At 42.5% G+C, this 25,640-nt stretch overlaps 1 protein-coding gene across 2 annotated transcripts in view; it reads right to left on the bottom strand.

The window, feature by feature from the left end:
- The window catches only part of SNTB2 (syntrophin beta 2), a 112,807-nt gene extending 95,490 nt beyond the window's left edge, over nucleotides 1-17,317 (bottom strand). The window contains exon 1 of one of the 2 annotated variants that reach the window (XM_055305529.1): nucleotides 16,738-17,317. In XM_055305529.1, coding sequence (XP_055161504.1) covers nucleotides 16,738-17,317 — 580 coding nt within the window. The remainder of the gene's footprint in view (nucleotides 1-16,737) is intronic. The other variant, XM_055305530.1, reaches the window with a different exon arrangement.
- Nucleotides 17,318-25,640: the final 8,323 nt, after the last annotated feature.

Raw genomic sequence — 25,640 nt, 5'->3', positions numbered from 1 at the left:
CTGAGGTTCCATCTGAATGATCAAAACGAGATTAAATTACATTTAGAATATTTTCAGTATTAAAAATATTTTGATTATATTTCACTTTTCTGACAATCCATGTATTTGTAATATAGTCAGTTTAACTACAACTCTTCATTTTCTTTTCTTTTTTTTAAGATTTTATTTATTTATTCATGAGAGAGACACACACAGAGAGAGAGAGAGAGAGAGAGAGAGGCAGAGACACAGGCAGAGGGAGAAGCAGGCTCCATGCAGGGAGCCTGATGTGGGACTCGATCCAGGGTCTCCAGGATCAGGCCCTGGGCAGAAGGCGGCACTAAACCACCGAGCCCCACCAGGGCTGCCCTTCATTTTCTATCTTACATTTAGAGTGATAAAATATGAGAACTAGAAGGCATCCTATTTTTAATAGATAGAAATGTAAGTCTTGTAATGCTGAAATTATTTTTTCCAAGGTCACACAGAGAGCTAATGGCCATCAGAAAGGTTTTGCTTTATTGTTCTCTCAAGTATCTTGTCTTCTAATGCTTAGGTTTGGAGCCAAAGCATTTTTGGTACCAGAAAACTCAGGGAGTTTCTGTAAATACCACATTCCAAGGATTGGATATGTTTTAAGGATCCCAAAGAGTTCTTTTGAGACCCAAGCACAAAAGAAATAGAAGAGAATATGAAAAAGAAAAAGAAAAAAAAAATGGGAGGAAACTGGTTGGTGGTAGAGGAGTAAGAGCAGACCAGATCTTTCTCTCAACCACAAACTCCCTAGAGAGAATCAGAGGAAAAACATGCAAGGAGAACATTTTTCTTGTCAAAATGTATATATGAAAATATATGTACAAATATATTTACAAATCTGCCAGACCTGGCTGCTAAAAACTAGCTTAGCAGCTTTTAAAATTCTTTTATTTATTTATTTTCCAGTACCAATGCCATAAAGTAATCTTGTGAATACTGTCATTACTCTGTATCTTGAAATGAAATTAAGAAGTACAAAAATTGGGGGATCCCTAGGTGGCGCAGCGGTTTGGCGCCTGCCTTTGGCCCAGGGCGCGATCCTGGAGACCCGGGATCGAATCCCACGTCGGGCTCCTGGTGCATGGAGCCTGCTTCTCCCTCTGCCTGTGTCTCTGCCTCTCTCTCTCTGTGTGACTATCATAAATAAATAAAAATTAAAAAAAAAAAGAAGTACAAAAATCAACTCTATTACACTGTAAGTGGACAAAGCAGATCAATATAAAAACATCTGTGGTGAGTCATGATTCTCAGAAATTCATTTTAGCCCTTTTTTGTTATCTTTCTGCAAACTTTCTATCTGCCCAGAGCCAGCTTAAATTTTTCAATTGCTTTTACTTTATGTTCATTGAAAAACAAATTCAGTTTTATCCTAGGATGTAACTAATCTTTGAAGTGTGGCATTTGGTTGGCTCAGTCGGTGGAATATGTGATTCTTGATCTTGGGGTCGTGAGTTTGAGCCCCACATTTGGCACAGAGCTTACTTTAAATTTAAAAAAATCTTTGAAAGTACTAATGCCAAGTTTTTATCCTTAGTACTCTAAAATGTAGTATAGATTACTAGTGATCTTTTTAAATGTAGACAGCCCTTATCTCAATGAAAACAGCTAACAATTTAAATACCTTTCCTGGCCAACAATTACAGCAGAATAAGGAGGTAAACTCAAGATACTTAGTGTTCAGCGAAACCTTGTGTTTCATTTGAGCAAACATTTATTTGTAAAGGTGGATACAGTTTGGAGAATGCTACTTTGCTAAAATTGATGTTTTTCAAAAGTAAAATAACATAGTAATATACTAAAAATGGAAGATCTACCAGAAAAAGTTTGGCTGAAATTACAAAAGAAAACTGACTTTTGCATTACAAAGCACTTAGCAGGCAATGAATACAATTGTTACAGGAATACCTAAGGTATCAGTTTGTTTTTGCTAATAACACATGAAAATTATTAAAAAGTCAGGGCTTCAGAATCCTGAAAATCAGCTATTTCATCAAGTGTGTTTGCTGGATTGAGCATCACTTGCTCGTTCTTGCCTTTGGACATGCCGTTTTTCAGTCGATTTTTCAGTACCTTCAGTGGTACTGAAAGACGGTCACTCCGTCTTTCACCTGACCCAAAACATATTCTTAACATCAGTTGCATCCTTATCCCAAGTTCTTTCTTTTTTAAGATTTTATTTATTTATTCATGAGAGACAGAAAGGCAGAGACACAAGCAGAGGGAGAAGCAAGTTCCCTGTGGGGAGCCTGATGCGGGACTGGATCCCAGGACCCAGGATCATGCCCTGAGCCAAAGGTGGACACTCAACCACTGAGCCATCCAGGTGCCCCTGGCTTTTTTTTTTTTTTTTTTTTTAAGATTTAATTTATTTATTTGAGAGAGAAAAAGAGAGTGACAGGGAAAAGCAGACTCCCCACTGAGCAGGGAGCCCAATGTGAGACTCCATCCTGGAACACCCAGATCACACCCTGAGCCAAAGACAGGTGCTCAACCACTGAGCCACCCAGGTGTCCCCTTATTCAAGTTCTTTCAGCATTTGTCTACCGCTTGTAATGTATGAAATAATGTAGCTTAGGGGCGCCTGGGTGGCTCAGTTAAGCGTCTGCCTTAAGGTCGGGTCTTGATCCTAGGGTCCTGGGATTGAGCCTTGCACTGGGCTCCTTGCTCCATGGGGAACCTGCTTCTCCCTCTCCCTCTGCCTGATGCTCCCCTCTTGTACTGTCTCTCTGTCAAATGAATTAAAAAAAAAAAAAAAAGTAGGGCCTGAGAGGCTCATATTTTCTCTCCATCTATCCCGGAGTGCCTAGCAGGGCACATTCATATGAGCTGATTACTCTCATACAGCTATTTGTGCCAGCATGAAAAATCCTAGACACAGATGAGGAAACATTAACAAAAACCTCAGACAGATGCAACAACAGAATTCAGAGCACAGTTTCCCATACATTAAGCCAATCATAACAATAAATCCTGATGGTCTTTAGATTTGCTAGCTTCTTAACCTAAATATCCATCAAAGAAGCAGTCTATCATAATGATAAATAACCAAGAGGCGTGGAGTCTGATAAATCTGAGTAATTACCTCGCCTCTATCACCCAAGTACTGTGACCATGGACAAATTATTTAATCTCTCCAGGTCTCAATTTCTTCACATTGATTATGTCTGCCTCACAGGGATGTTTAAAGAATAAATTGTGATAATGCAAGTAAAGAACTTAGCAGAGTAAGCTCTCAATAACATCATTATTATTTCAAGATTTTTTTATTTTTTATTTTGATTTTTTTTAATTTACAATTTACCTATAAAATATTTTTGGGCACCTGGCTGGCTCAGTCAGTAGAGCATGTGACTTGATCTCAGAGATCATGAGTTCGAGCTCTACATTGGGCATACAGGTTTTTTTTTTTTTTTTTTTCATTTTTTAAGTAAACTCTATAGCTTCAACGTCTGCATTGTAACAATGGAGGCAAGTCTGCCTAGAAACCACCCTGTTCATTTCACAGTTAGATGAGGTTGCCAATTTTGATACACAGTTTGATGGGCTCATGACCCAGGCCTAGATCACAGTCTCTATCATCTTGGAAATAGTGATGGTTTGAAGAGGTAGACAAAGCAGAGCTAATCAGAGTCCTTCCAAGAAATTGTTACATGGGTGCTAGAAGAAAAATGTTTCTTTTTTTAACTGGAGTTATTAAGTTATGGCAATATATTCCTAGAACTGCCAATGCCATTTTAGCTGACTATACAGAATTAGACTCTCCACAGCAGATGTTGCAGCCAAGATAATTTGAGCCTTTGGATCTCTCTGGACCCAAACCTAGATCCACCCCCAGTCTTAAGAACTATATGAGGCAATACATTCCACTTCTGCTTAGTTTGGTTTGGGTTTCTGCAACCAAAATAATTCTTACTAAAAAAATTGTACAGGGGCGCCTGGGTGGCTCAGTTGGTTAAGCATCTGATTTCAGCTCTGGTCAAGATCCCAGCATTGTGAACCCCAAGTCAGGCTCCCTGCTCAGTGGAGAACCAGCTTCTCCCTTTCCCTTTGCCCCTCCCCTCTGCTCGTTATATGTGCATGCTCTCAAATAAGTAAAATTTTTTTAAAAATTGAAAAAATCGTACATGACTATTTTGATAGACAAAGATTTTTCTCTATCCCAATCTATCTCTAACTTCAAGGCCTGCCCCGAAGTTCTGTATATTTTTGTTGTTCTAGTTATAAAATAATCATAAAGCATATTTTTGAAGTTGCTTAAAATTCATACAAAAGTAATGTTCAGGGCAGCCCCAGTGGCACAGCAGTTTAGCGCTGCCTGCAACCCCGGGGTGTGATCCTGGAGACCAAGGATCGAGTCCCACGTCCGGCTCCCGGCATAGAGCCTGCTTCTCCCTCTGCCTGTGTCTCTGCCTCTCTCTCTCTCTGAATAAATAAATAAATAAAATATATTTTTTTAAAAAAAGTAATGTTCAAACTGCCATTCAAATAAATGCCGGGAATAATTTATTATTCACTTTGGAGTGTCAAGAGTTTTTGAAAAGTTCCAACTAGCTCACCTGTACCCAAGTCTATTCTTCCTACTTCCCTTTTATACCTGTCTATAAAGTTTCTAAATCTCTTAACTAATACAGTAATTTCTCATTTAATCTTTAATACCATCTTCTGATGTTTCTAGAATGTCATAGTGGATGTCTGTTGTTTATGTCTGCCTAGAATTCATTCTTCCTTCTTTTGGTAATACCACCTTTATTGTCCTTTGAGAAATCCCCACTTCCCATTTGGAACCCCTGCCCTATTCCCTGGCTCCAAGGGGAGTTCTGATCTGGGCCTGGCCAACCAAAACATCCCATACTCCTTGCCACATGATTGGAACATGGATGAGTGAGATCTAGTACTTCTTGCAGAATGATTGGGAAAGAGATATTACAAAGACATTAGTTTTCTTCAAATTAATTTATGAATTTAATACAACTTTAACCAAAATCCCAAAGAATTTTTTAAATTATTAAATCATTCCAAAATTTATCTGTAGAACTATATTCTTTTACTTATGTCACCCTGCAATTGTTATTTTTCAAATTTTTCTTGACTGGTATAGCCCATTTGAATCATCAGATATTAAATGTTAAAGGTAGGGATGCCTGTGTGGCTCAGCAGTTGAGCATCTGCCTTTGGCTCAGGTCATGATCCCTGGGATGATGTTGTGCATCAGGCTCCCTGCAGGGAGCCTACTTCTCCCTCTGCCTATGTCTCTGCCTCTCATGAATAAATAAATACAATCTTTAAAAAAAAAAAAGTTAAAGGTACAGCACACAGTTCAGTATGTTACAAAACACTCAAATGGAAGGAATATAATAGAAAACCCAGAATCAGAGTGCAAATAGAAAAAGTAACTATATAAAAAAGGTGCATTTCAAATCAATGAGGAAAAGACAGGTCATTCTTATGGTGGCAGATACGTAGCATGTGTACCTCACCGGTGCAGGCACACTCATTGCAGACATCACTAATCAAGTAGAGCATGCTTTCCTTTTAGATCCAGATATGGCTTTGGAATCTTTCCCTACATGGCACTTCAGGCAGCCCCCATCAAACTATCAAGACAACACATGCAACAGCATTATTTGACAAAGAATGCTAAGACCGTTAACTATTTGGAAAAATAAAGTTAAATCTCTACTGCAGACGATATGTCAAAATAAATTCTACATAGATTAAGAGTTAAATATTTTAAAAATGAGGCCATAAAAAGACTAAAACAAAGCTTTTGCAAAAGATATTCTCAGAGAGAAACAGAAGCTCTGAGATGGGACGTCGTGAGAGGGAGTGAGGCAACAGTGGTCCTCAGCACGACCTTGGTTCCTCACATCACTGAAGCCTGGCTCCTTAGCTTTTCTTGGAATCCTGAGACTTGTCTGTATCTTTACAATACTGCCACCATTTTATCTGAACTAGCTTAAATTGGCTTCTGTGCTTTAAAACTAAAAGCACATAAATAAGGCACATATACTTTCATTTTTTTTAACACACTTTCTTTCTTTTTTTTTTTAAGATTTTATTTATTTTTGAGAGATAGAGAGAGAGAGAGGCAGAGACACAGGCAGAGGGAGAAGCAGGCTCCTTCCAGGGAGCCTGATGCAGAACTCGATCCCAGGATCATGCACTGAGGCAGATGCTCAACCACTGAGCCACCCAGGCGTCTCAATATACTTTCATTTTTTAAGAAGAAGATTTTGTTGGGCACCTGGGTGTCTCAGTCAGTTAAATATCTGCCTTCAGCTCAGGTCATGATCTCAGGGTCCTAGAATCGAGGCCCCTCTTCTCTGCTCAGCAGGGATCCTACTTCTCCCTCTGCTCTTCCCCTGCCCACTTGTGCTCTCTCTCAAATAAGTAAATAAAATCTTTAAAATATTTTTTTTTGTTGATCAACTCACTTTACTAATAAGTCTATGATTTTTCTGAGTCTCTTTCAAAATCCAAGCTTCCCACTTCCCTAGTATGAAGTGTAACATGTTATATACGTAACAGATTATTCTTAACTGTTATATGTCAGAGAATTCTAGTAATGTCTTAGGAGCCAAGTCACAGAAACAAACCAAGTTTGATTTCTATAACTCTTTTATTTTTTCCAAAAGGAAAATCTTTTTTTTTTTTTAAGATTTTATTTATTTGTGCATGAGAGAGCACAAGCAGGGGGAGCAGCAGGGATTGACCCTGGGATCATAACATGAGCCTAAGGCAGACGCTTCACCGACTGAGCCACCAGGCACCCCTCCAAAAGGCAAAATCTACTAAACGCCATAATCACTGGCACTTTGTTCATATACAAAACTATTTCATGAGTTGTTTTTTTTTAAGATTTTTATTATTAATTCATGAGAGACATACAGAGAGAGGCAGAGACATAGGCAGAGACACAGAGCCGGATCCAGGACTCAATCCCAGGACTCTAGGATCAGGACCTGAGCCGAAGGCAGACTCTCAATCACTGAGCCACCCAGGCATCCCTTGATTGTGTTTTTTAAACTTAAATCAAACACAAATTGTCTGCAAGAATCAATGTATTTTCCTTGCAATTGCACTCATATAAAGTAACTAAATAAAAATAAAAATAACCAAATCAACTGTATTTCTCCAGACACAAAACATTAAACACACTAGAACATGGAGTCATTTCTCCAAAGCCAAAGCTCCTTTCTGAAATCCAGGGAAAAACCTTTTAAAGGAAGAAAATGCTCTTATGCTATGTGACTAGATGTAATGTTTATAAACTAAAATTTTGGGATGTCTGGATGGCTCAGTGGTTGAGCGTCTGCCTTATGCTCAGAGCGTGATCCCGGAGTCCCGGGATCGAGTCCCACATCGGGCTTCCTACATGGAGCCTGCTTCTCCTCTCCCTCTGCCTATGTCTCTGCCTCTCTCTCTGTGTGTGTCTCTCATGAATAAATAAATAAAATCTTTATAAATAAATAAATAAACAAACAAACAAAAATTTTTCTTCTCAGTCCCCAGAGCTAGCAGAGTTGTATCACCCAAGTTCTTTATAACAAAGCTGAATAGTATAAGCTTAATTTCCTCCCAAGTATTGCACATTTTCCCACTGGTAACAACTATTCTCCTATTATCCCTGGATAGAAAACATTGGATGTAATAAATTACATCCAATCTGCCCCCAAGGCTTGTCATTTCCTCTTTTAAAACAGTGGCTCTTAGTTTTCCATTTTTCCACCCAATGTCTCTGAGGGATCACATGCCTGTGCCCGCAACAGAGGCTCACTGCCAGAGGTTCTTTTTTTTTTTTTAATTTTATTTATTCATGATAGACATAGAGAGAGAGAGAGAGGCAGAGACACAGGCAGAGGGAGAAGCAGGCTCCATGCAGGGAGCCCGATGTGGGACTCAATCCTGGGTCTCTAGGATCAGGCCCTGGGCTGAAGGTGGTGCTAAACCACTGAGCCACCAGGGCTGCCCACTGCCAGAGGTTCTTTACAAGTGTTGAATCTTCGGGTGCTCAAGCAGTCAGAAGGAGGCTATCAAGGTTGAAAAAAGTCCTCAGTGGATTCTGCTGACCCCTGGCAAAAATCACCTGCTTTACTATGGTTTTTGAATGGCGTCTTCTGTTCTACTCCCAGTGCTACCACCAACGCCACCTTCAATGGTTATCACCTCTGTATGGGCTGCTTTCATTACAACAGCTGTAGTTTTTCCTACCTTTGGTCTTTCCTCTTCACATTGTATCCAGTGCATCCACTGCTGCCAATCCAAAATTCTGTTCCCATCATGTCACTTCCTGGCTCAAAAACAGATTGCATCAGTTCCCCACCCCTTCTATCTCTTCAACCTCTTCCCTTGTCTGTTGGCCTTTTCTCCTTGCTTTACAAATATGCCCCAATTCTTGCTCCCGTAAGACAAAATAAAAAACAGCCAACTACAAAAGTAAAACCTTCCCTTGACACTTCATTTAACTGTAGTTACCATCATTGCTTCTTCTTTTTCTGAGAAACTTTTAGAGACTTTTTTTTTCTTTTAAATTCATGACAGACACAGAGAGGCAGAGACATAGGCAGAAGAAGAAGCAGGCTCCCTACAAGGAGCCTGATGCAGGACTCAATTCCAGGACCCCCGGATCACAACCTGAGCCAAAGGTGGACACTCAACCACTGAGCCATCCAGCCATCCTAAGAAACTTTTAAAAAGCATGGTCTACTCACTGCCTCTTGATCCCATCACTCTGCTAAAATTGCTCTTATGAGAACTCTAATGATCTGGTTCTCTATCGAGTTCACTGGACTTTTTAGTTCTTGACTTTCTTGGCTTCTGTAGTATCTGAAGATGCTGATTACATTCTCCTTTTTAGAATTCTTGCCTTGCTGACTTCCACTGCAACATTTTTTCTAGGCTCTCTCCCTACCTCTTGGACCATTTCTTTCCATATTCCTCTTCCTGCACTCCTGTTTCAAATGTATGGGCTCGGGACACCTGGGTGGCTCAGCGGTTGAGCGTCCGCCTTTGGCTCAGGGTGTGATCCCTGAGTCCTGGGATCGAGTCCCGCATCGGACTTCCTGTATGGATCCTGCTTCTCTCTCCTGCCTGTGTCTCTGCTTCTCTCTCTGTGTCTCTCATGAATAAATAAAATCTTTAAAAAAAAATGTATGGGTTCTGCAGGATTCCATCCTGGTTCTACTACTCTTTTTAATCTGCACTCTCCCATGATGATTACATCTACACTCGTGGCATCAATGACCACCTCTACCCTGATGGCTCATAAATCTTCGTTCTCACATTTCTCTTGATTATGGACCACACTTCAGACCAGCTATTGGACCTTTGCACCAGGATGTCACACAGGTAATTCTTATTCAACATGCCCCAAACCAAACTTCTTATCCTCACCCAAAACACAGTACTTCCCCTGTTACTCTTGGCTTCATAGTTATCTGGTTTCCCAGGCCAGAAATCTAGAAGTTATCCTCTACTTTTCTCTTTCCCTCAACCCCCAAACTGATCATTTAGACCTGATGTTTCTATCTTCTTAATATTTCTTAGCTTCACATAGTCCCATCCAGTCTATCTTTATGGTGTTGCAACAGTGTCCTAACTGCTTGCCCTTACGTCATGTCTTGAACTCCTACAATCCATATGCCCTTCTGAACTTCCTAAGACATCACTCCCTCTTTTAAAACACTCATTTAAAGCACTTAAATTAGCCTGGGTGGCTCCCAAGACTAAAACTTTTGACAGCACACACCCATCAGGCAAAATGTGAATCCTACAGTCTCAATCTGTGAATATTCATTAATGCATATATATTATTAAATATCCAAAAAATATAGGGATCAAGAGAATGGCATAAAGATTAAATTAACACAATAACATATTCCTCATGAAATCATACTATTCTTACCTACTATATGGCTCAAACTACAATATACTCTTAGGGCCAAATTCATTAATAATAATAATGTGCTAATCCACATTTCTTTTTTTTTTCTAATCCACATTTCAAATAGTGTTCTTGGTAATTTCATTTTTTAGGCTGACTTTTTGACAGAGAAGATTACCTTAAAATGTGACAAACTGCTCCTACTAGAAGAAATGTCAGCTTTACCTTTTTGTTATTATTTGTAATAATTACCTTCAATTCATGGTTTCTTTGTGCAAATCTTTAAGCCAACTTGTTTATTTTGTGAAGACTAATTTAGTTAAAATCACACAATATAATGTATATCCACTCAACCAGGCTCAAGTAAACTACAGTAAGTCGTAATATGATAATAGCAGTAAGACTGAAAGAACCAGTGTCACCCATATATTAACTATTAATAAAGCTCAAGTTCTTTTTTCAGGTTGAAAAGTAAAAAGAAAAAAGAAAAGTAAAAATAGACCCCACTTAAAGATGACTGCTTGCACTGCCTACAAGGCCCTTGATGATCTCTGGCCTCTGCCCACCTTCCCAGCATACTTTTGGGTACACATTTCCTATAACTTACCATGATTAACTTCTCTCAACACACCAACTACTTGTCACTTTCTTACCTTGATGTACTGTCTCCTTTGCACTTTGCACTTTGTCTCTGTTTCAAGTGCACCATGTTCTCACCTCTTTTAAAATATTTATCACAACTTATTATAACTGCTTCCTTACTAGCCTAAAGGGCAAGGATTACTCCCAATTTTTAATTCCCAGCATCTACTACAACACCTTGTTTGCAATAGGTACTTAATAAATGTTGACTGACAAAATGAAAAAGGTCCAAATTCCTCTGGCTGGCTTTCAAGGCCTTGCATAATCTGGCTCTAATTTATCTACCCAACCTTATTTTCTTCCAAGTCCATTCCTATTCTCCTCACTTCCTATCATATGTCATGCTCATTTTGGCTTTAGTACAGGTTACCCCCTCAACTTGGAAGGTCTTCCATCTACTGAGAAGCAACCTGTCCCTCAAGCCTCAGATCTAATAATCCTTTTCCCATGATGTCACACTCTACTCTTTCCCGCCACAACTGATCATTCCCTTCGCAGAACTCTTGAAGAGAGTACTACACATTTGATCACTTACTCTCCAGGTGGTAGTTTTCTCTCCCCAATTTTAGTTTAAGTTCTTTGAGGCCAAAGACTCAACTTCAACTTATCTTGCACGCTGATCTTTCACAACTCAATGCAACATGATGATACACAGGAGAGGCTGAGACCTGAGTAACTGATTGTAGGTAGCATAGTATAAGAGAGAAAGCAATGATCTGGGTTTTAGTCCAAATTCCACCACTAATTAGCTAGTTGACCTCAAACATGCCACTTAACCCTCTCTGGTCATTAATTCCTCATTTGGAAGATAAGACTTTACAACTTTAAAAATTCCAGGTAAGGCTTTTCCTTATGCCCAAAGAACATTAACATTTTTCCTCTAAAAATCAAGAGAAATTCTAAGACCTTTAGTAACTCACCTAACTTTAATGAGCTATAGTGTAATCGTTTGTAAAACAAAGATAAACAGCCCATCATCTCCAAGGACTGTGGAAAGGTCAAACGAGAATATACAGATAAAAATGCAGAGATAATTTTAAAATGCTGAAAAAAAAGTAATGCTATTTAGTGGAAAATGCAAGTAAGCGGCATTATACGCTGTCAGTTAGTTAGGATAGAATGTAAATCTAGCCAGGAACAACGGCGGAACACTTCCACAGCCACAGGATGCACTTCATTCCTTATGTACAAAAGACACACATTTGATCACCAAATAAAGTTACCTTTATCCCGGAAGAATTACACAGCAGGTAAGATATTGAAGTTACTGAGTTATCAGTTAAGATCTAAAGTAAAACCTGGTATTGGTTTTTAAAAATGTTCTTAGAATTTTCATAACCACTCTATATTAGAATCAATAAGCTTCTCATATTTTGATAATAATTTGGAGAACATATTTTAGCATGAGGAGACTCTGAGAAATAATCTAGTTACAAAGACAAAATTAGCTTCTCATATAAACACGTCTTATCATTCAAGTGAAACATGACGAGGCTAGTTAAACAAAAAGAAAGGAACAGAGAAACACAAACTTCCTGATAATTTAGATGTTCTTCAAAAGATAAATTAATGAATATACATGCAAAGTCTCAAAGAAAATGTAAAATGTTTTCCTTGTCCAAAAAACAAGGAAGAAAGTGGCAATGTAGGAATTCAGACTAGCTTCTTTAAATTAGCAGCCTAATAATGTCAAAAATATGTTACATGTCCCCTAACATGCACAAAAGAACCATATTATATATAACACTCAAAATCTCAAGCCACTCTGGATACAAAAATCATTTTCTATTTTCAAGTTAAAATTTCATGCCAATCCACTTCTCTATACACTTAACCAACTTCTTTTCAGGAGATTTGATAACAAAATTTCTGGAACTATATTTAGGCAATAAAATACAATTTTCATGTAATATTCCAATAAGAACTGCTTTAAAAAAAATCTTTTCTCAAATATCAAACCTTAAGCTGGATACTTTATACTGTTTTCCCTAATCTCTTCCGGAACATTTTTTGATGTACAGCCTAATTTGTGTTCATTTAGTTAATTTCACAGCCCTAAAAATATAAATTCTAGAAGCTTTCTAATTAGACTCTATTTTTAGCACTCATTATTCAGTAAATTTAATACACAATACTTGATAGGTGAGTAATCATCCCTTTATGCTTACAATCTGAGTATCTCTACATAGCATATCTTAATATCAATGCTAACAGGCACTAGCCAAAACTATAAACACATAGTGAATACCAAGTTTTAAGGTCTGAGTGGTAAAACCACTTCTCAGCCTTCTGACTAAAATCAAGGGTAAGGTTCTGAGTGGTAAATGTGAAGAGGAAAAATGAGAGGGATGGGAAACTAAACGCAAATATAAAAGTTGGCCTATACAAGAGATTACAGAAAAACATGAGAACGGGATTAGAAAAAGGTGTTTGCAACCAGGAAATGCAAATTCATTTTTAATCCGTTCACCTAAAGCAATCCTCATTCTTATCACGTATTTCTTTTCAAGCAAAATGGCATCTTGGATTTTAACAACTTGTTATCCTATTCTGAGTGCTTGTGTAATCTCGCAGCATAACCTTCATGACCCACCCTGTCTTACCTTCCTCATTCAGACCTTGGTTTTTGTTACTGTCCTTTACTGTAGTATTCCCAGTCCCTAAGAAAGCACCCAGGTCACAAACCGTCAAATGAGTAACAACCTTTGAGGGAGATATCATTACCATCCTGGTTTTTCAGATGAGGAAACTAAAGCTTAGCCAGGTTGAGTAACTTGCCTAGGGGTCACAAACCACTAGCCAGAAACAGACCCAAGTCTGTCTGACCACAAAGTCCTCATTTGTACTTACCCTCACTGGGCAAAATAACTTCCTACTGTCTCTCATTTGTGTGTATTTACTGGTGGCAGCTGTCTCTTAGGGGAAGCTTCAACTTCTCCTTCAACCTTTTCCCAGGCATCCTCAACCTCTGACCCCACCAACGGGGGGGGGGGGGGGGGGGGGGGAACCAAGGTCTCTATAGATCTCTCTTTCCTTTGTGCCGTGTCCTCTCCAGAGTTCTATTATAACATCACTTTTAGCCCTTTGTTATAGTTATTTCTCATCTCTCTCTTATCTCAACTCCAAACTTCCTGAAGGCAGGAACCAGGTATCTTCAAGTGCCTCTAGCACATGGTAGAGTTGAGTAAGCATTTGTTGTATGAATGAATAATCCCAACAAATCCATGAGATAAAAAGAAACCCTTTAGCTCAGTTCCCTAACCACAGGCAACCAGAGACTACCGTTTTCTTTTGCTTGGGGGTGTGGGCATGCCTGAAATTCCCTGCCCACATCACAAAAGAGCATCACTGTGCTACTAGGGCAGCTTTTCAAGTTCTGAGACATCTAATGGAGGTTCCAAAACTTTAAGGGCTAAGCATAAAATCTATCTTTTAGCAGTGGTCTACCTGGATGGAACACCAGCTCTTGATTTTAAAATAATGTTTGACTAGTTCAATTAAATCACTGTTATCACATATTCTAAGTAATTTTATTTTATTTTTATCTCTTTGGCTTGAAAGTGTCATTTCGGGCAGCCCAGGTGGCTCAGCAGTTTAGCGCCACCTTTAGCCCAGGGCCTGATCCTGGAGACCTGGAATCCAGTCCCATGTGCGCTCCCTGCTTGGAGCCTGCTTCTTCCTCGGCTTGTGTCTCTGCCTCCCTCTCTCTCTCTCCCATGAATAAATAAATAAAATCTTTAAAAAAATGTAATTTCATATTTCCCCACACATTTAAGGACAAAAACTGCTTGTCATTTACAAAAACAGGAAAATAAAATAGAACCTGTGTGTTAGGGATCCCTGGGTGGCGCAGCGGTTTGGCGCCTGCCTTTGGCCCAGGGCGCGATCCTGGAGACCCGGGATCGAATCCCACGTCGGGCTCCCGGTGCATGGAGCCTGCTTCTCCCTCTGCCTGTGTCTCTGCCTCTCTCTCTCTCTGTCTCTGTGACTATCATAAATAAATAAAAATTAAAAAAAAAAGAACCTGTGTGTTAGGTAAAAAGGCACTCAATAAATATGTTATTATGCTGCTATTTGCAAAGCCTCCTCCTAAAAGCCCAAGTGGCCTATTTTAGACTAATGAATACTGGGAAACATTTACCAGATGATCTTCATTTAATTGGTATGAACACCAGATTCAAAATATAGCTAAACAAGAAACTGGGTTGTCAAAAACTATAGCATGCAAAGAGCTGAAATGTCTGCCCATTACCGCCTAGTACTACATAAATAGTACTACTTCAATATTCTGGTTCTAAGACTTTATAACCAAATGCTTAGCTAGACCAACTTCAAGGTGCACATTTAAGGTTACAATTTTTTTTCAAAGATTTATTTATTTTTTTTAAGATTTATTTATTTATTCATGAGAGACACGGAGAGAGAGGCAGAGACACCGACAGAGGGAGAAGCAGGCTCCATGCAAGGAGCCCGATGTGGGACTCGATCCCAGGACCCCAGGATCATGCCCTGAGCCAAAGGCAGACACTCAACCGCTGAGCCACCCAGGCGTCCCTGGTTACAATTTTTTTATATACTCACTGCCTATGCCGCAGTCTATAATTTTGCTCCATTTATTAACACTAATTTCGGAGCAGTGTCTGGCCACACCTATGAGATATAAATAAGATTTATAAATAGGATTATCATAGAGATGGGACACTGGAATTTCACACTCAGAGCACACGCAAACAAACTAACATTTTTCCAAATATTTACAACCCGATTTGGAAAAAAAAGTGAAAAATCACTCTGCCAAGCTGGACTTCTGACCTCTCAGTTTCATGACTGGTCTCTGCCTACCCTTCTTCCCCACCCATTCCCTTCTGCTCTTCCTCTGCCAGGAATACCCTCCTGACTCATCTCTGTCCATGTCCATTACTTCCTTAGAGACCTGGCTCAGGATTCAGCTCCTTGAAAAAGGCCTCCCTGACTAATCCCGATTGCCACTACTTCCTAACTTTGCATTCCCTTGGCATTTATATATAGTTTGCATTACATAATCACTTAACTTAAAGTCGTTTTGCATTTTTCCATCACGTCCCCAACTAGAGACCAAAAAGAGAACCATTATGCTTTACATCCTCTTCTATACATCCAGTAATAAATGCCTGCTCCTCGAATGACTGAATCACCAGTGGGACAAAGGCAACTGCTCACAAATCTCTGAAGTAAGCAACTGGCTTTTCCGATCACACTTAAAATACTCCGTCACCTCCAACAAGCGTGAGCACTTTCACGGAAATGAGATTTACTCTTGCCTTCCACAAATTCATCACAACAGATCCAGGTTACGGATCACGTACGTACTTAAAGTAAAAATAAGAGTGGCTGTTCAAACATATCTTGAGATGTACCACTTCAGGCTTCATTTAAAGCCTTGCAGCAGCAAGCCTCTGGAGGGTGGGAAGCTGGCACCAGTCTCTTGCAAAAGGGGCAAAAACTCTCGCTGGCAGTAAATGTTCAAACACGTGAGCCTCGGCTGTTAACCAAGGCTCATTAGCCACCGAAACTTGCTGTTTCAGCTCTCTGCTTCGACGAAGTGCTAGGATCTCTTTTGGTTACTGTCGAGCGGGGCCAATGATGGGTTAAATCCCTATAAATTAACCAGCAGTTTGATTTGCCCCAGCTCACCCCTGGCGTCGGTGGGGGTGGTTTTTTGTTTTTGTTTTTGTTTGGTTTTTTTTTTTTTTCTTTCAACAGACCCGGTCGCGGGGGAGAGCCAGCTGTGAGCAGACGGCGCCACCCGGCACTTCTCGGGAGGCACACGGAGCCCTCCGCGGCCCCGGCGAGCCCCTCCCGGCCCCCTCCGGCCCCCTCCGGTTCTTAGTGTCAGCTTATCTTGCAGAGGCGGGGCTTCGGGCGCCGCGGCTTTGTACTAAATCTCAACCGAGTCCCGCCTGGGGACTGCAAGCCAACTTTTCCTTGCAAGGAGCATCAGCTTTTCCACACCCCAAGCCCCAGGAAGCGGGGTCCGGGGGGAGCCGGGGAAGCGGCGCGGGGGAGCGGAGGACGCGGAGGGGGAGGGAACGGGCTCCCCGCGAAGGGGCCGGAGGGCAGGGACCGAGTGCGCGCCGCCCGCCCCGCCCCCGCCCCCGCCCCCGGCCCCGGCCCCGGCCCCGGCCCCGCGCCGCCCGCCGCCCGCCGGCCCCGCTCACCCTCCAGCAGCACCTCCTTGCCCGCGCGCTTCAGCGCCTGCACGGCCTGGTCGTGGGTGGCCTGGCGCAGGTCGGTGCCGTTCACCGACAGGATGGCGTCGCCCAGCCGCAGCGCCCGGCTCTGGTCGGCCGCCAGCCCCGGGAAGATCTTGGAGATGAGGATCGGCATCCGGTTCTCGCGGCCGCCCTTGATGCTGATGCCCAGGCCGCCCGCCTCCTGCTTCACTACCCGCACCCGGCGCACGGGCGGCGACGCGCCCGCCTCGCCCGCCGGGCCCCGCGGCGGCGCGGGCGGGCTCGGGGGCCCCAGGCCGCGGCTGGGGCTCCCGGGCAGCGAGTCGCCGGCGCCGCCGCCGTTCGGGAGGCCGTTGAAGGCGGCCGCCGCCGGCCCCAGAGCCGCCTCGGGCTCGGCCGCCGCAGCGTCGCCCGTGAGGCTGAGGCTCTCCCCGCTGAGCTCGGCCACCACCCGGACCCAGCGCTCCCGCAGGAGCAGCTCCACCAGCCCCGCTTTGGTGGCCCGCGTCCACACCGCCATGGCCGGCCCCGCTCCCGCCGCCGCAGCCGCCGCAGATACCCTCATTCCAGTCAGGCAGCCTCGGCGCTTCCCCCTTCCCGCCCGAGGGGGCGGGGCCGGCCGCTCCCCCCCCCCGCGGCGTTTCATTATTCATGAGGCGCCACGCCCACCGGCCGGGGCGGGGCCGGCGGGCGGAGCGGCTTCCGGGAGGCGGGCTCGGGCGCCGACGCGGTGCCCGAAGCTCGCTGGACGCCCGGGGCTCCGGCCGCTCTTCCCCTTGCGTTCGCCTCCGGTGGCCACCCCCGAAGCCCCTGCCTGACCTCAGCCGCGACAGGGAGAGTAGAATCAGCTTCAGAAGCGCTTTGCTGGGCCGCCGGGGTGGCGCACTGGTTGAGCGTCTCTGCATCTGCCTTTGGCTCAGGTCCTCATACCTGGTCCTGGAATCGAGTCTCGCTTCCGGTTCCCCGCGGGGAGCCTGCTTCTCCCTCGGCCTGTGTGTTTGTCTCTCTCTGTGTCTTAGGAGTAAATACATAAAATTTAAAAAGAGAGAGAGAGAGAGAGAAAAGCACTTTGCAAGCCTGCAAGACTTGGTTGCACGTCTACTCTTGCCTCGGTTGGTTCATTATGTATTTACTGAGCGCTCAGCCCCGAGCTCCTTTTGATGCCTGTCGATGAGCTGCATAAAACATACCACAGTTAAGAGCTGGCGGTCTAGTGGGGGAGGAGAAAGGAGAACCAACCAACCCGGGGTGATACGATGTGGTTAAGTGACATGTAGAAAACACCCTGAGAGCCAGTAAAAGAAACATCTGGTTGGGCCTGGGGTCAGCTTCACAGAGGTGACACTGGAAGCTGAGTAGGTGGAGCAGAGAGAATTGCATAAGCAAAGGTCCAGAGACATGAATACAGCATTTGTTACTCTGCTTTGTAATCACCTGTTTACCTCCCGGGAGTGAGAGAGGGGACCATTTCTTCTTCAGCCCTGCAGCCACAATAGGGAGGCCTCAAAGATATTTACAGAAGGATGGTTACTTAGGAGGATGCCAGAATTCAATGTGAGCAGAGCACGGGGTCTGTGGAGGTGGAAAGAAAGGAGTGTGAAAACCTTCCTATAATCAAATATGGAAGAGTTTGGACTTGGATTTGTAGATCTTTCTCATCCTGGAGGTGATCCATTTGCCTATTGTTGGGGCAAATGTTGAGGGGTATCCCCAGAAATCAAATGCACACCACAGAACCTGTGGTGGCTTCTATCCAAAGGCATGAGTGTTGCAATCCACCCACTTCCAGCTTCACGGGCTGGGAGAGCTGAGGAAACTGAGGCCCAGACTACCAAAGAGTCTATCCTAAAGTCCACAATGAGGAAGGAAAAAAACTCAGGTCTTCCAGCCTCCTGGTCCAGGGCTTTACTATACACTCCAGACCTCAAAAATGAGGATCCGGCGTGCCTGGGTGGCTCAGTGGTTGAGCATCTGCCTTTGGCTCAGGTCATGATCCCAGAATCCTGGGATCAAGTCCCACATTAGGCTCCCCTCAGGGAGCCTGCTTCTCCCTCGGCCTATGTCTCTCTCTGCCTCTCTATCTCTCATGAATAAATAAAACCTTAAAAAAAAAAAAAAAACCATGCCATCTAATTTTCCTTTGGCAGTAAGAGTGAAATCCCCATGTTTTCACTTGTGGGGAGCGGGGCTGCAAGCAGAGGGAATGTGCACCAGTTCCCATAAAAGGGTCTGTATACCTGCTTGCTCATGAAGTACATGTTGAAGCTTGTGAGCCATGTCCATGCACTTCTCTGTGAATGCACATTCATGTGTGGGCTCTTTGACAACATTCAAAGAGCCTCCTATACTAGGAGTTAAAACAATAAAAATGGAGACTGGAAAGTACCCAGAGCCCAAATGAAGAAACAATTGAAAATGAGAAAAGTTCTTAACAAAAAAAATCATTACAGCAGAATCTTCTTTGCAATTAGTGGAGCAGGATTTTCCAAGCTGCAAATGTCAGCAGAAGCTCAACCCTCCTATCCTCTCCTAAATCAATTGCAATGGGGCCAGTTCCCTGTTCCAGCAGGTCCCAATGTGCCCAAGTGCATCTGCAGTCACAGACATTTCTGGCTTTGCTCCAGCTGAGGCGTGAGCCCCCAGAGGCCTGAGGTATGTGAAATTTCTGCTTATTAAAGAATACTTGGCAGCTGATTCCTTGGAGTATAAGCATTATTTTGAACACTTTTACGCCCACGATCATCCAGAGGTTGAGCACTCGACAACACCTTTGTTAGCAAAAGGGAAGTGCTGGAAATTCTTCCCAAAAGTATCAAGACCTTTTGGTCAACAGAGTTGGAGGAAGTCATAGATCTTCCAACTAAATAGTAAGGGCACTTATATAAGATAGTAAGTTTAAAAAAAAAAAAGATAGTAAGTTATGTGATAAAATATTTAATTCTAGGAGGAGAGAAGGTAATGGAGATTGCTATTTGGGTTACTTGGGAGTTTTTACTTAAAAAATTATTTTAAAATATATCCCTGAAAAATTCCCAATTTATTGAGCTGTTTTGGTCCTCCATCAGAATTTAATTTTCAATGTCCTCTCCCATCACTGTTTTCAGATTAACCATGTTCCTCTAGTTGATGTTCCCCGATGAGGCCATCCAAACACCACCTGCTCCTCTCAACTACTTTCCCACATGGCAAGATCTCATCCCCGGTTTCCCTGTCTACCCAATATGCTGGGATTTTTCCTTTGAACAACTTTATTCTTTGCCTGCCTGTTTTGCCTAAGTAGGTTATAAAATACAGGAGGGCAAGGACCACCCATTGACTCCTTTTCAATCCCCACTATTCCAAAAATATTGCCTTGCTGAGAAGGAACTCATTAAACATGTGATTAATTGAAATTCAGTGTCTCCTGTGCTGTAGTCATTTCACATAATCCCTCTGAAGGTTACTGGTTCCTTGCAGAGTGAAAATTACCATGTAGGAAATCTCAAGTAGTCAGTGGAAATCTATGTACTGTGGATAATGAAATCTGAAATAAAAAGCGTACACATCTGTTTCCATGGTTTCTTAGGGACAGAGAGACTAGCCTAGATAATTCTCTAAACAGGCATGTTATTTTATCTACCTCCAAAAAAGGAAATGGCTGAGATAATTCCTAATAACCTTTCGTTCCTCTCACCTTTCAGTATGTATTCTCTGCTCAAGCTATTTTCTTATTGTTTCTCAGAACAGGGAAGGGATCACGGCTACTTTATTTTTTATTTTATTTATTTATTTATCTATCTATCTATCTATTTATTTTTTAAAGATTGATTTATTTTTTTAAAGATTGATTTATTCATTTGAGGGAGAGAGAGTCTGCAAATGTGGGGGAGAGGGAGAGAGAGAGACTCTAGAGCAGACTCCCGGCTGAGCTCAGATCCTTGGTGGAGGAATTGATCTCAGCACCATGAGATCGTGACCTGAGCAGAAACCAAGAGTTGGGACAACCAACCAACTGAGCCACCTTGGTGTCCCAATTATTTTACTCCTTTAAAATGAGGGGGTTGGATTAGCTCTCTCAGTTCCATACTTTCCTACAATTTGATGACTTAGGCTCTGATTCTATGTTCTCTCAAAACCCAATGGTCACTTTCCCCCCTTCTCCCTCATAATAGATGTATAATATAGCCTGGTAATTAAGAGCACAGGATTTTTTTTTTTTTTAATTTTTATTTATTTATGATAGTCACAGAGAGAGAGAGAGGCAGAGACACAGGCAGAGGGAGAAGCAGGCTCCATGCACCGGGAGCCCGACGTGGGATTCGATCCCGGGTCTCCAGGATCACGCCCTGGGCCAAAGGCAGGCGCCAAACCGCTGCGCCACCCAGGGATCCCAGAGCACAGGATTTGAATTGTAGTCTGGCTACTTACTATATACTGTATGACAATGGGTGAGGGGCTGAGGTCGGGGCCTCAGTGTCTTATTCAGAAAAATTCAGATCTACCTCTAAGGGTGGTTGTGAGTACTGACCAGGATGCCATATGTGCAAAGTTCAGCAACACTGTACCTGCCACCCTGAAAGAGTTCCATTACAAGTACCTGCTGCCGTTATTACGTGTTGACCTTCAGCAGCAGCAACAGTAAAGCCTTTGGTACAGATTCTCAAGCTTAGAGTCTATGCTTTATCTAGGAATGAGTCTCTCATTAATACTGCTCCGTTACAGGCTTAAAAGGCAAATGGCCAAATTAATTTCGGTGACGAACAGATCTTGTATAAAGCTACGTTTCGGCTGAAAGGGAGTACATATTGCCAAGAGTCCATCAAAGGAAAGAATTAGTGGATCTGGGGTTCGTTCCAAGGTTTGAGTGTTGTGTAATTTCATAAGGAAGGAGGGCCCCGGGCAAAACTGCAGCCCTTAGCAAGCCTGAAGGTCACCACCACAAAGGCGGCCTGATGCCAGAGGAACAAAAAATGAGAGCTGCTCAATTACCACTAAAGAGACCAAAGGAAGAGTGAAGCTTGTAAGATAACCAATCCGACATCCAACTTTGAATATTTATCCATGCATGACTCTTCCCCAGATAGAAGACAGTGAGATCAATTGTCCCTTTCAAAGGGCAGTACTCCTTTGCCTTCCAGGAGAAATATCCTAAACCGTATTTTTCTTTCCAGCGCAAACATGAAGTCCAAGAGGGAAAGGTGAATACATCCTTTAGCTGATGCAAGCACATTTTAAAATTCATCCTGCCAAGATAAATCACTATTTATCTGAAACCCACAAAAATGGATTAACTATCTCATGCGTTACGACTATGAAAACCCACATCTGCTAACCACATTCTTAATGAGAAGCAGCTGGCGACAGTTTTGTAGCTCTGTGACTTTCTTTTTAGGAAAATATTAGCAAGGACATACTAAGCAGAAGGTTAGTTTCACTGAATCCACTTAGTTATGGAAAATCACCAGTGTTTTTTATTGACAGTCATGGAAATCACACAATTTGCCATGAAATTCAGATAAGGTCCCCAAATAAAAATCCCCTTTCCCTCATTATCAGTTCCAACAGAATTTTCAGTGCCTCACCATAGGACTTGGGAGTCTCGTAGTTAGTTTCATCTCTCTTCTTTCATGGGCCATTGAACCCCAAATCATGTTTATTTATTTGACAGAGAGAGCAAGAGAGTGCAAGAGCAAACACAAGCAGGGGGAGTGGCAGAGGGAGAAACAGACTCCCTGCTGAGCAGGGAGCCCCAGGTGGGGCTTGATCCCAGAACCTTGGGATCATGACTTGAGCCGAAGGCAGATGCTTAACCGACTCAGCCACCCAGGTGCCCCTCAAACCATGTTTATTGATGCACATGGTGTTTTTAGGCCTTCTTCCCATAGCTTTAACTCCCTCCTGAGTCACCTAATGCAATAGGCCATTGGAGGGATCACAGACCCCTCTGAGAATCGGTTACATGCTGTGGACACGTCTCAGACGAATGCTCACTTAGGCAACATACAGTATTCCAGTTTAGGGGCTCGCAAAGCCCCTAAAGCCCTTCCATGGACTCTTACGGCTGAATTGTGTCCCCTCAAAACGTATAGGTTGAAATCTAACCCACAGTGCCTCAGAATGTGAATGTATTTGGAGATAGGGTTTTTGTTTGTGATTGTTTTAGAGGGAGAGTATATGGGGGTGGGTATTCAGAGGGAGAGGGAGAGACTGAATCTTAAACAACCTGTGGAAGAGTCTTTATAGATGTAATTAAGGCTCAGTTGGTTAAGCGTTGGACCCTTGGTTTTGGTTCAGGTCATGATCTCAGGGTTATGATATCGAGCCCCACATGGGGTTCTAACTCAGTGCAGCATCTGCTTGAAATTCTTTCCTCCTCCCTCTCCCTCTGCTCTTCCTTCCGCTCCCTTGTGCATGCACACTCTAAATAATAAAATCTTTTTAAAAATTAAGATAAAGAAGTAATTAAGTTAAAATGAGGTCATTAGGGTAGGCTCTATTCCAATATAACTTGCCCTTATCAGAGGAGGATGATAAAACACAAATACACACACATAGGGAAGTCCAAGTGAAGACACCGGAAAAAGATGGTTATCTAGAAGACAAGAGGAGAGGCCTAAGAAGAAACCAATGCTGCTAATAAGTTTTTTTATTTTTTTTATTTTTTTACTTTTAAAATTATTTTTATTTTTTTATTTTTTATTGGTGCTTAATAACTTTTTAAAAAGATTTTATTTATTTATTCATGAGAGACAAACAAAAGAGAGGCAGAGACATGCAGAGGGAGAAGAAGCAAGCTCCCTGTGGAAAGCCTGATACAGGACTCAATCCCAGGACCCCGGGATCATGACCTGAGCTGAAGGCAGATGCTCAACCACTGAGCCACTCAGGTGCCCCAGTCCCTTGATGTCAGACTTCTAGCCTCCAGAACTGTGAGAAAATAACTGTTATTTAAGCCCCCCCGACTGTGATACTGTTATGGCAAATTTAACGGTCACATATAGACCCCACATTAAAAACCTACACAACAGCCTTGTTTGTTGTTGTTTTGCCTCCCTGCTAGTCTCCTCTGCCCCTTACACATACCAGTGGGCATTTTAACTGTATCATTCCTTCCAATCTGAGTAGATAACTGTGTTTTCCAATGAGTGCAATTTTTTTTTAAGGTTTGACTTATTTATTCATGAGAGACACACACAGAGAGAGAGAGAGGTAGAGACATTGGCAGAGGGAGAAGCAGGCTCCCCAGAGAGCCTGATGCGGGACTCTATCCCAGGGCCCCAGGATCACAACCTGAGCTGAGGGGGGGGACACTCAACCACTGAGCCACCCAGGTGCCTCATGAATGAAAATTCCTAACTATAGACCTCAAGGTCCATGCCTACCTGGTCTTATTTCTCACTACCTGTTGGCTTAAAGTTTCCTTACCCAAGTTTACTTATGTTTTCCACACTATTTTTTAAAGATTTTATTTACTTATTCATGAGAGACACAGAGAGAGAGGCAGAGACATAGGCAGAGGGAGAAGCAGGCTCCCTGAGGAGTCCGATGTAGGACTTGATCCTGGGACTCCAGGGTCACGCCTTGAGCCGAAGGCAATAGCTTAACCACTGAGCCACTCGTTGGTCCCCTTTCCACACTTTTCTGAACTGATTAGCTTTCCTCTATAGAAACTGCTTTACTCTTACCTTTTCTGGGAACCTCACAGGTTTTTAGTTACCGCAAGTGAGGGCAGCTGTCATTCTGCATTCGCAGGCAAGTTTTCCTAAATGAGACATGCATTCATGCCCTTAGTCCTTTGGTAGGTAGTCTTTGCCTGCCATTTTGGCCTTATTTTCCTCCATTCCCAATATACACTGTTTCAATCAAGTGCAACTCCTGGCAGTCCCTGGGACAGGCTATGCTCTCCCGTGCTTCCGGCCTTTGTACTGAGAATGATCTCGGAGTACCTCTTCTTCTCCTTTTCCCCTGGATCATCACCACCCAATTGCAACTGCTAACTCTGCTGGTTAGATGCCCCTTGTCTGTGCTCATCTCTAATGCAGTTCTTTCCCCAACTAGGCTGTGAGGTTCTTGAGAGTGGAGATCATCTTTCACCTGTTGTTGGCGCACAGCATCTAGCAGACAGTAAATACATGTTGAGTATTAAGTCCTATAACTTCCTGAAGACAAAGGACTGACACAAAGCTAAGCCTTACTATCTATATCTTTGTTATCCATATATGAAAGTCACTAGCCACATGCAGCTATTTAAATTAAAATCAAATACAATTTAAAATTCCGCTTTCTTTATTGCACCAGCTATATTTTAAGTGTTCAACAGCCACATGTGGCTAGTAACCATCTTACTGTACAGCACAGATACAGAACACTTCCACCACCACAGATAGTTTATTGGACAGTGCTAATCTGTATCTTAAAATATCTTGGACTGTGAAATAAAAAAACAACACATTAGGGAAAAAGGAAGAGGTTATGAATATTCAATTTACAATTAGCTCAGCAACCAAAACACATTAAAAAATGAGCAATATCTTTAGTAAACAAATGCAAAATGAGATATTATTTTTCACCCATTAGATGGGTTACAACTAACGTCTATCACTACACTGGCAAGAGTATAAGGAAATGAGTACTTTCAAACACTGTCGTTAGAAATATAGACACTCCACAAAAGGCAAGTGAAAAGTGAAAGAAAATGCACACTATATGAGATCAGGAGTTCTACTTCCCAAACTCTACTCCCCTTAGAGCACTACCCCATGATGTACTAGGCTGTTCATTAAAACACTGATTTACACACAAGACTGTCCAAAGAAGGCAGTATTATAGCTAAATCAAGTGTTCATCCAAAGCAAGAAATGCTTAAACACCTTTGCTGCAGCCTGTGAGATGGAAAATCTTTGGTGTAT

The sequence above is a fragment of the Nyctereutes procyonoides genome, unplaced genomic scaffold (assembly GCF_905146905.1).
Source record: "Nyctereutes procyonoides isolate TBG_1078 unplaced genomic scaffold, NYPRO_anot_genome, whole genome shotgun sequence".
NCBI lineage: Eukaryota > Metazoa > Chordata > Mammalia > Carnivora > Canidae > Nyctereutes > Nyctereutes procyonoides.
The sequence above is the reverse complement of the archived record's forward strand: the minus strand, read 5'-3'. Positions and strand labels throughout refer to the sequence as shown.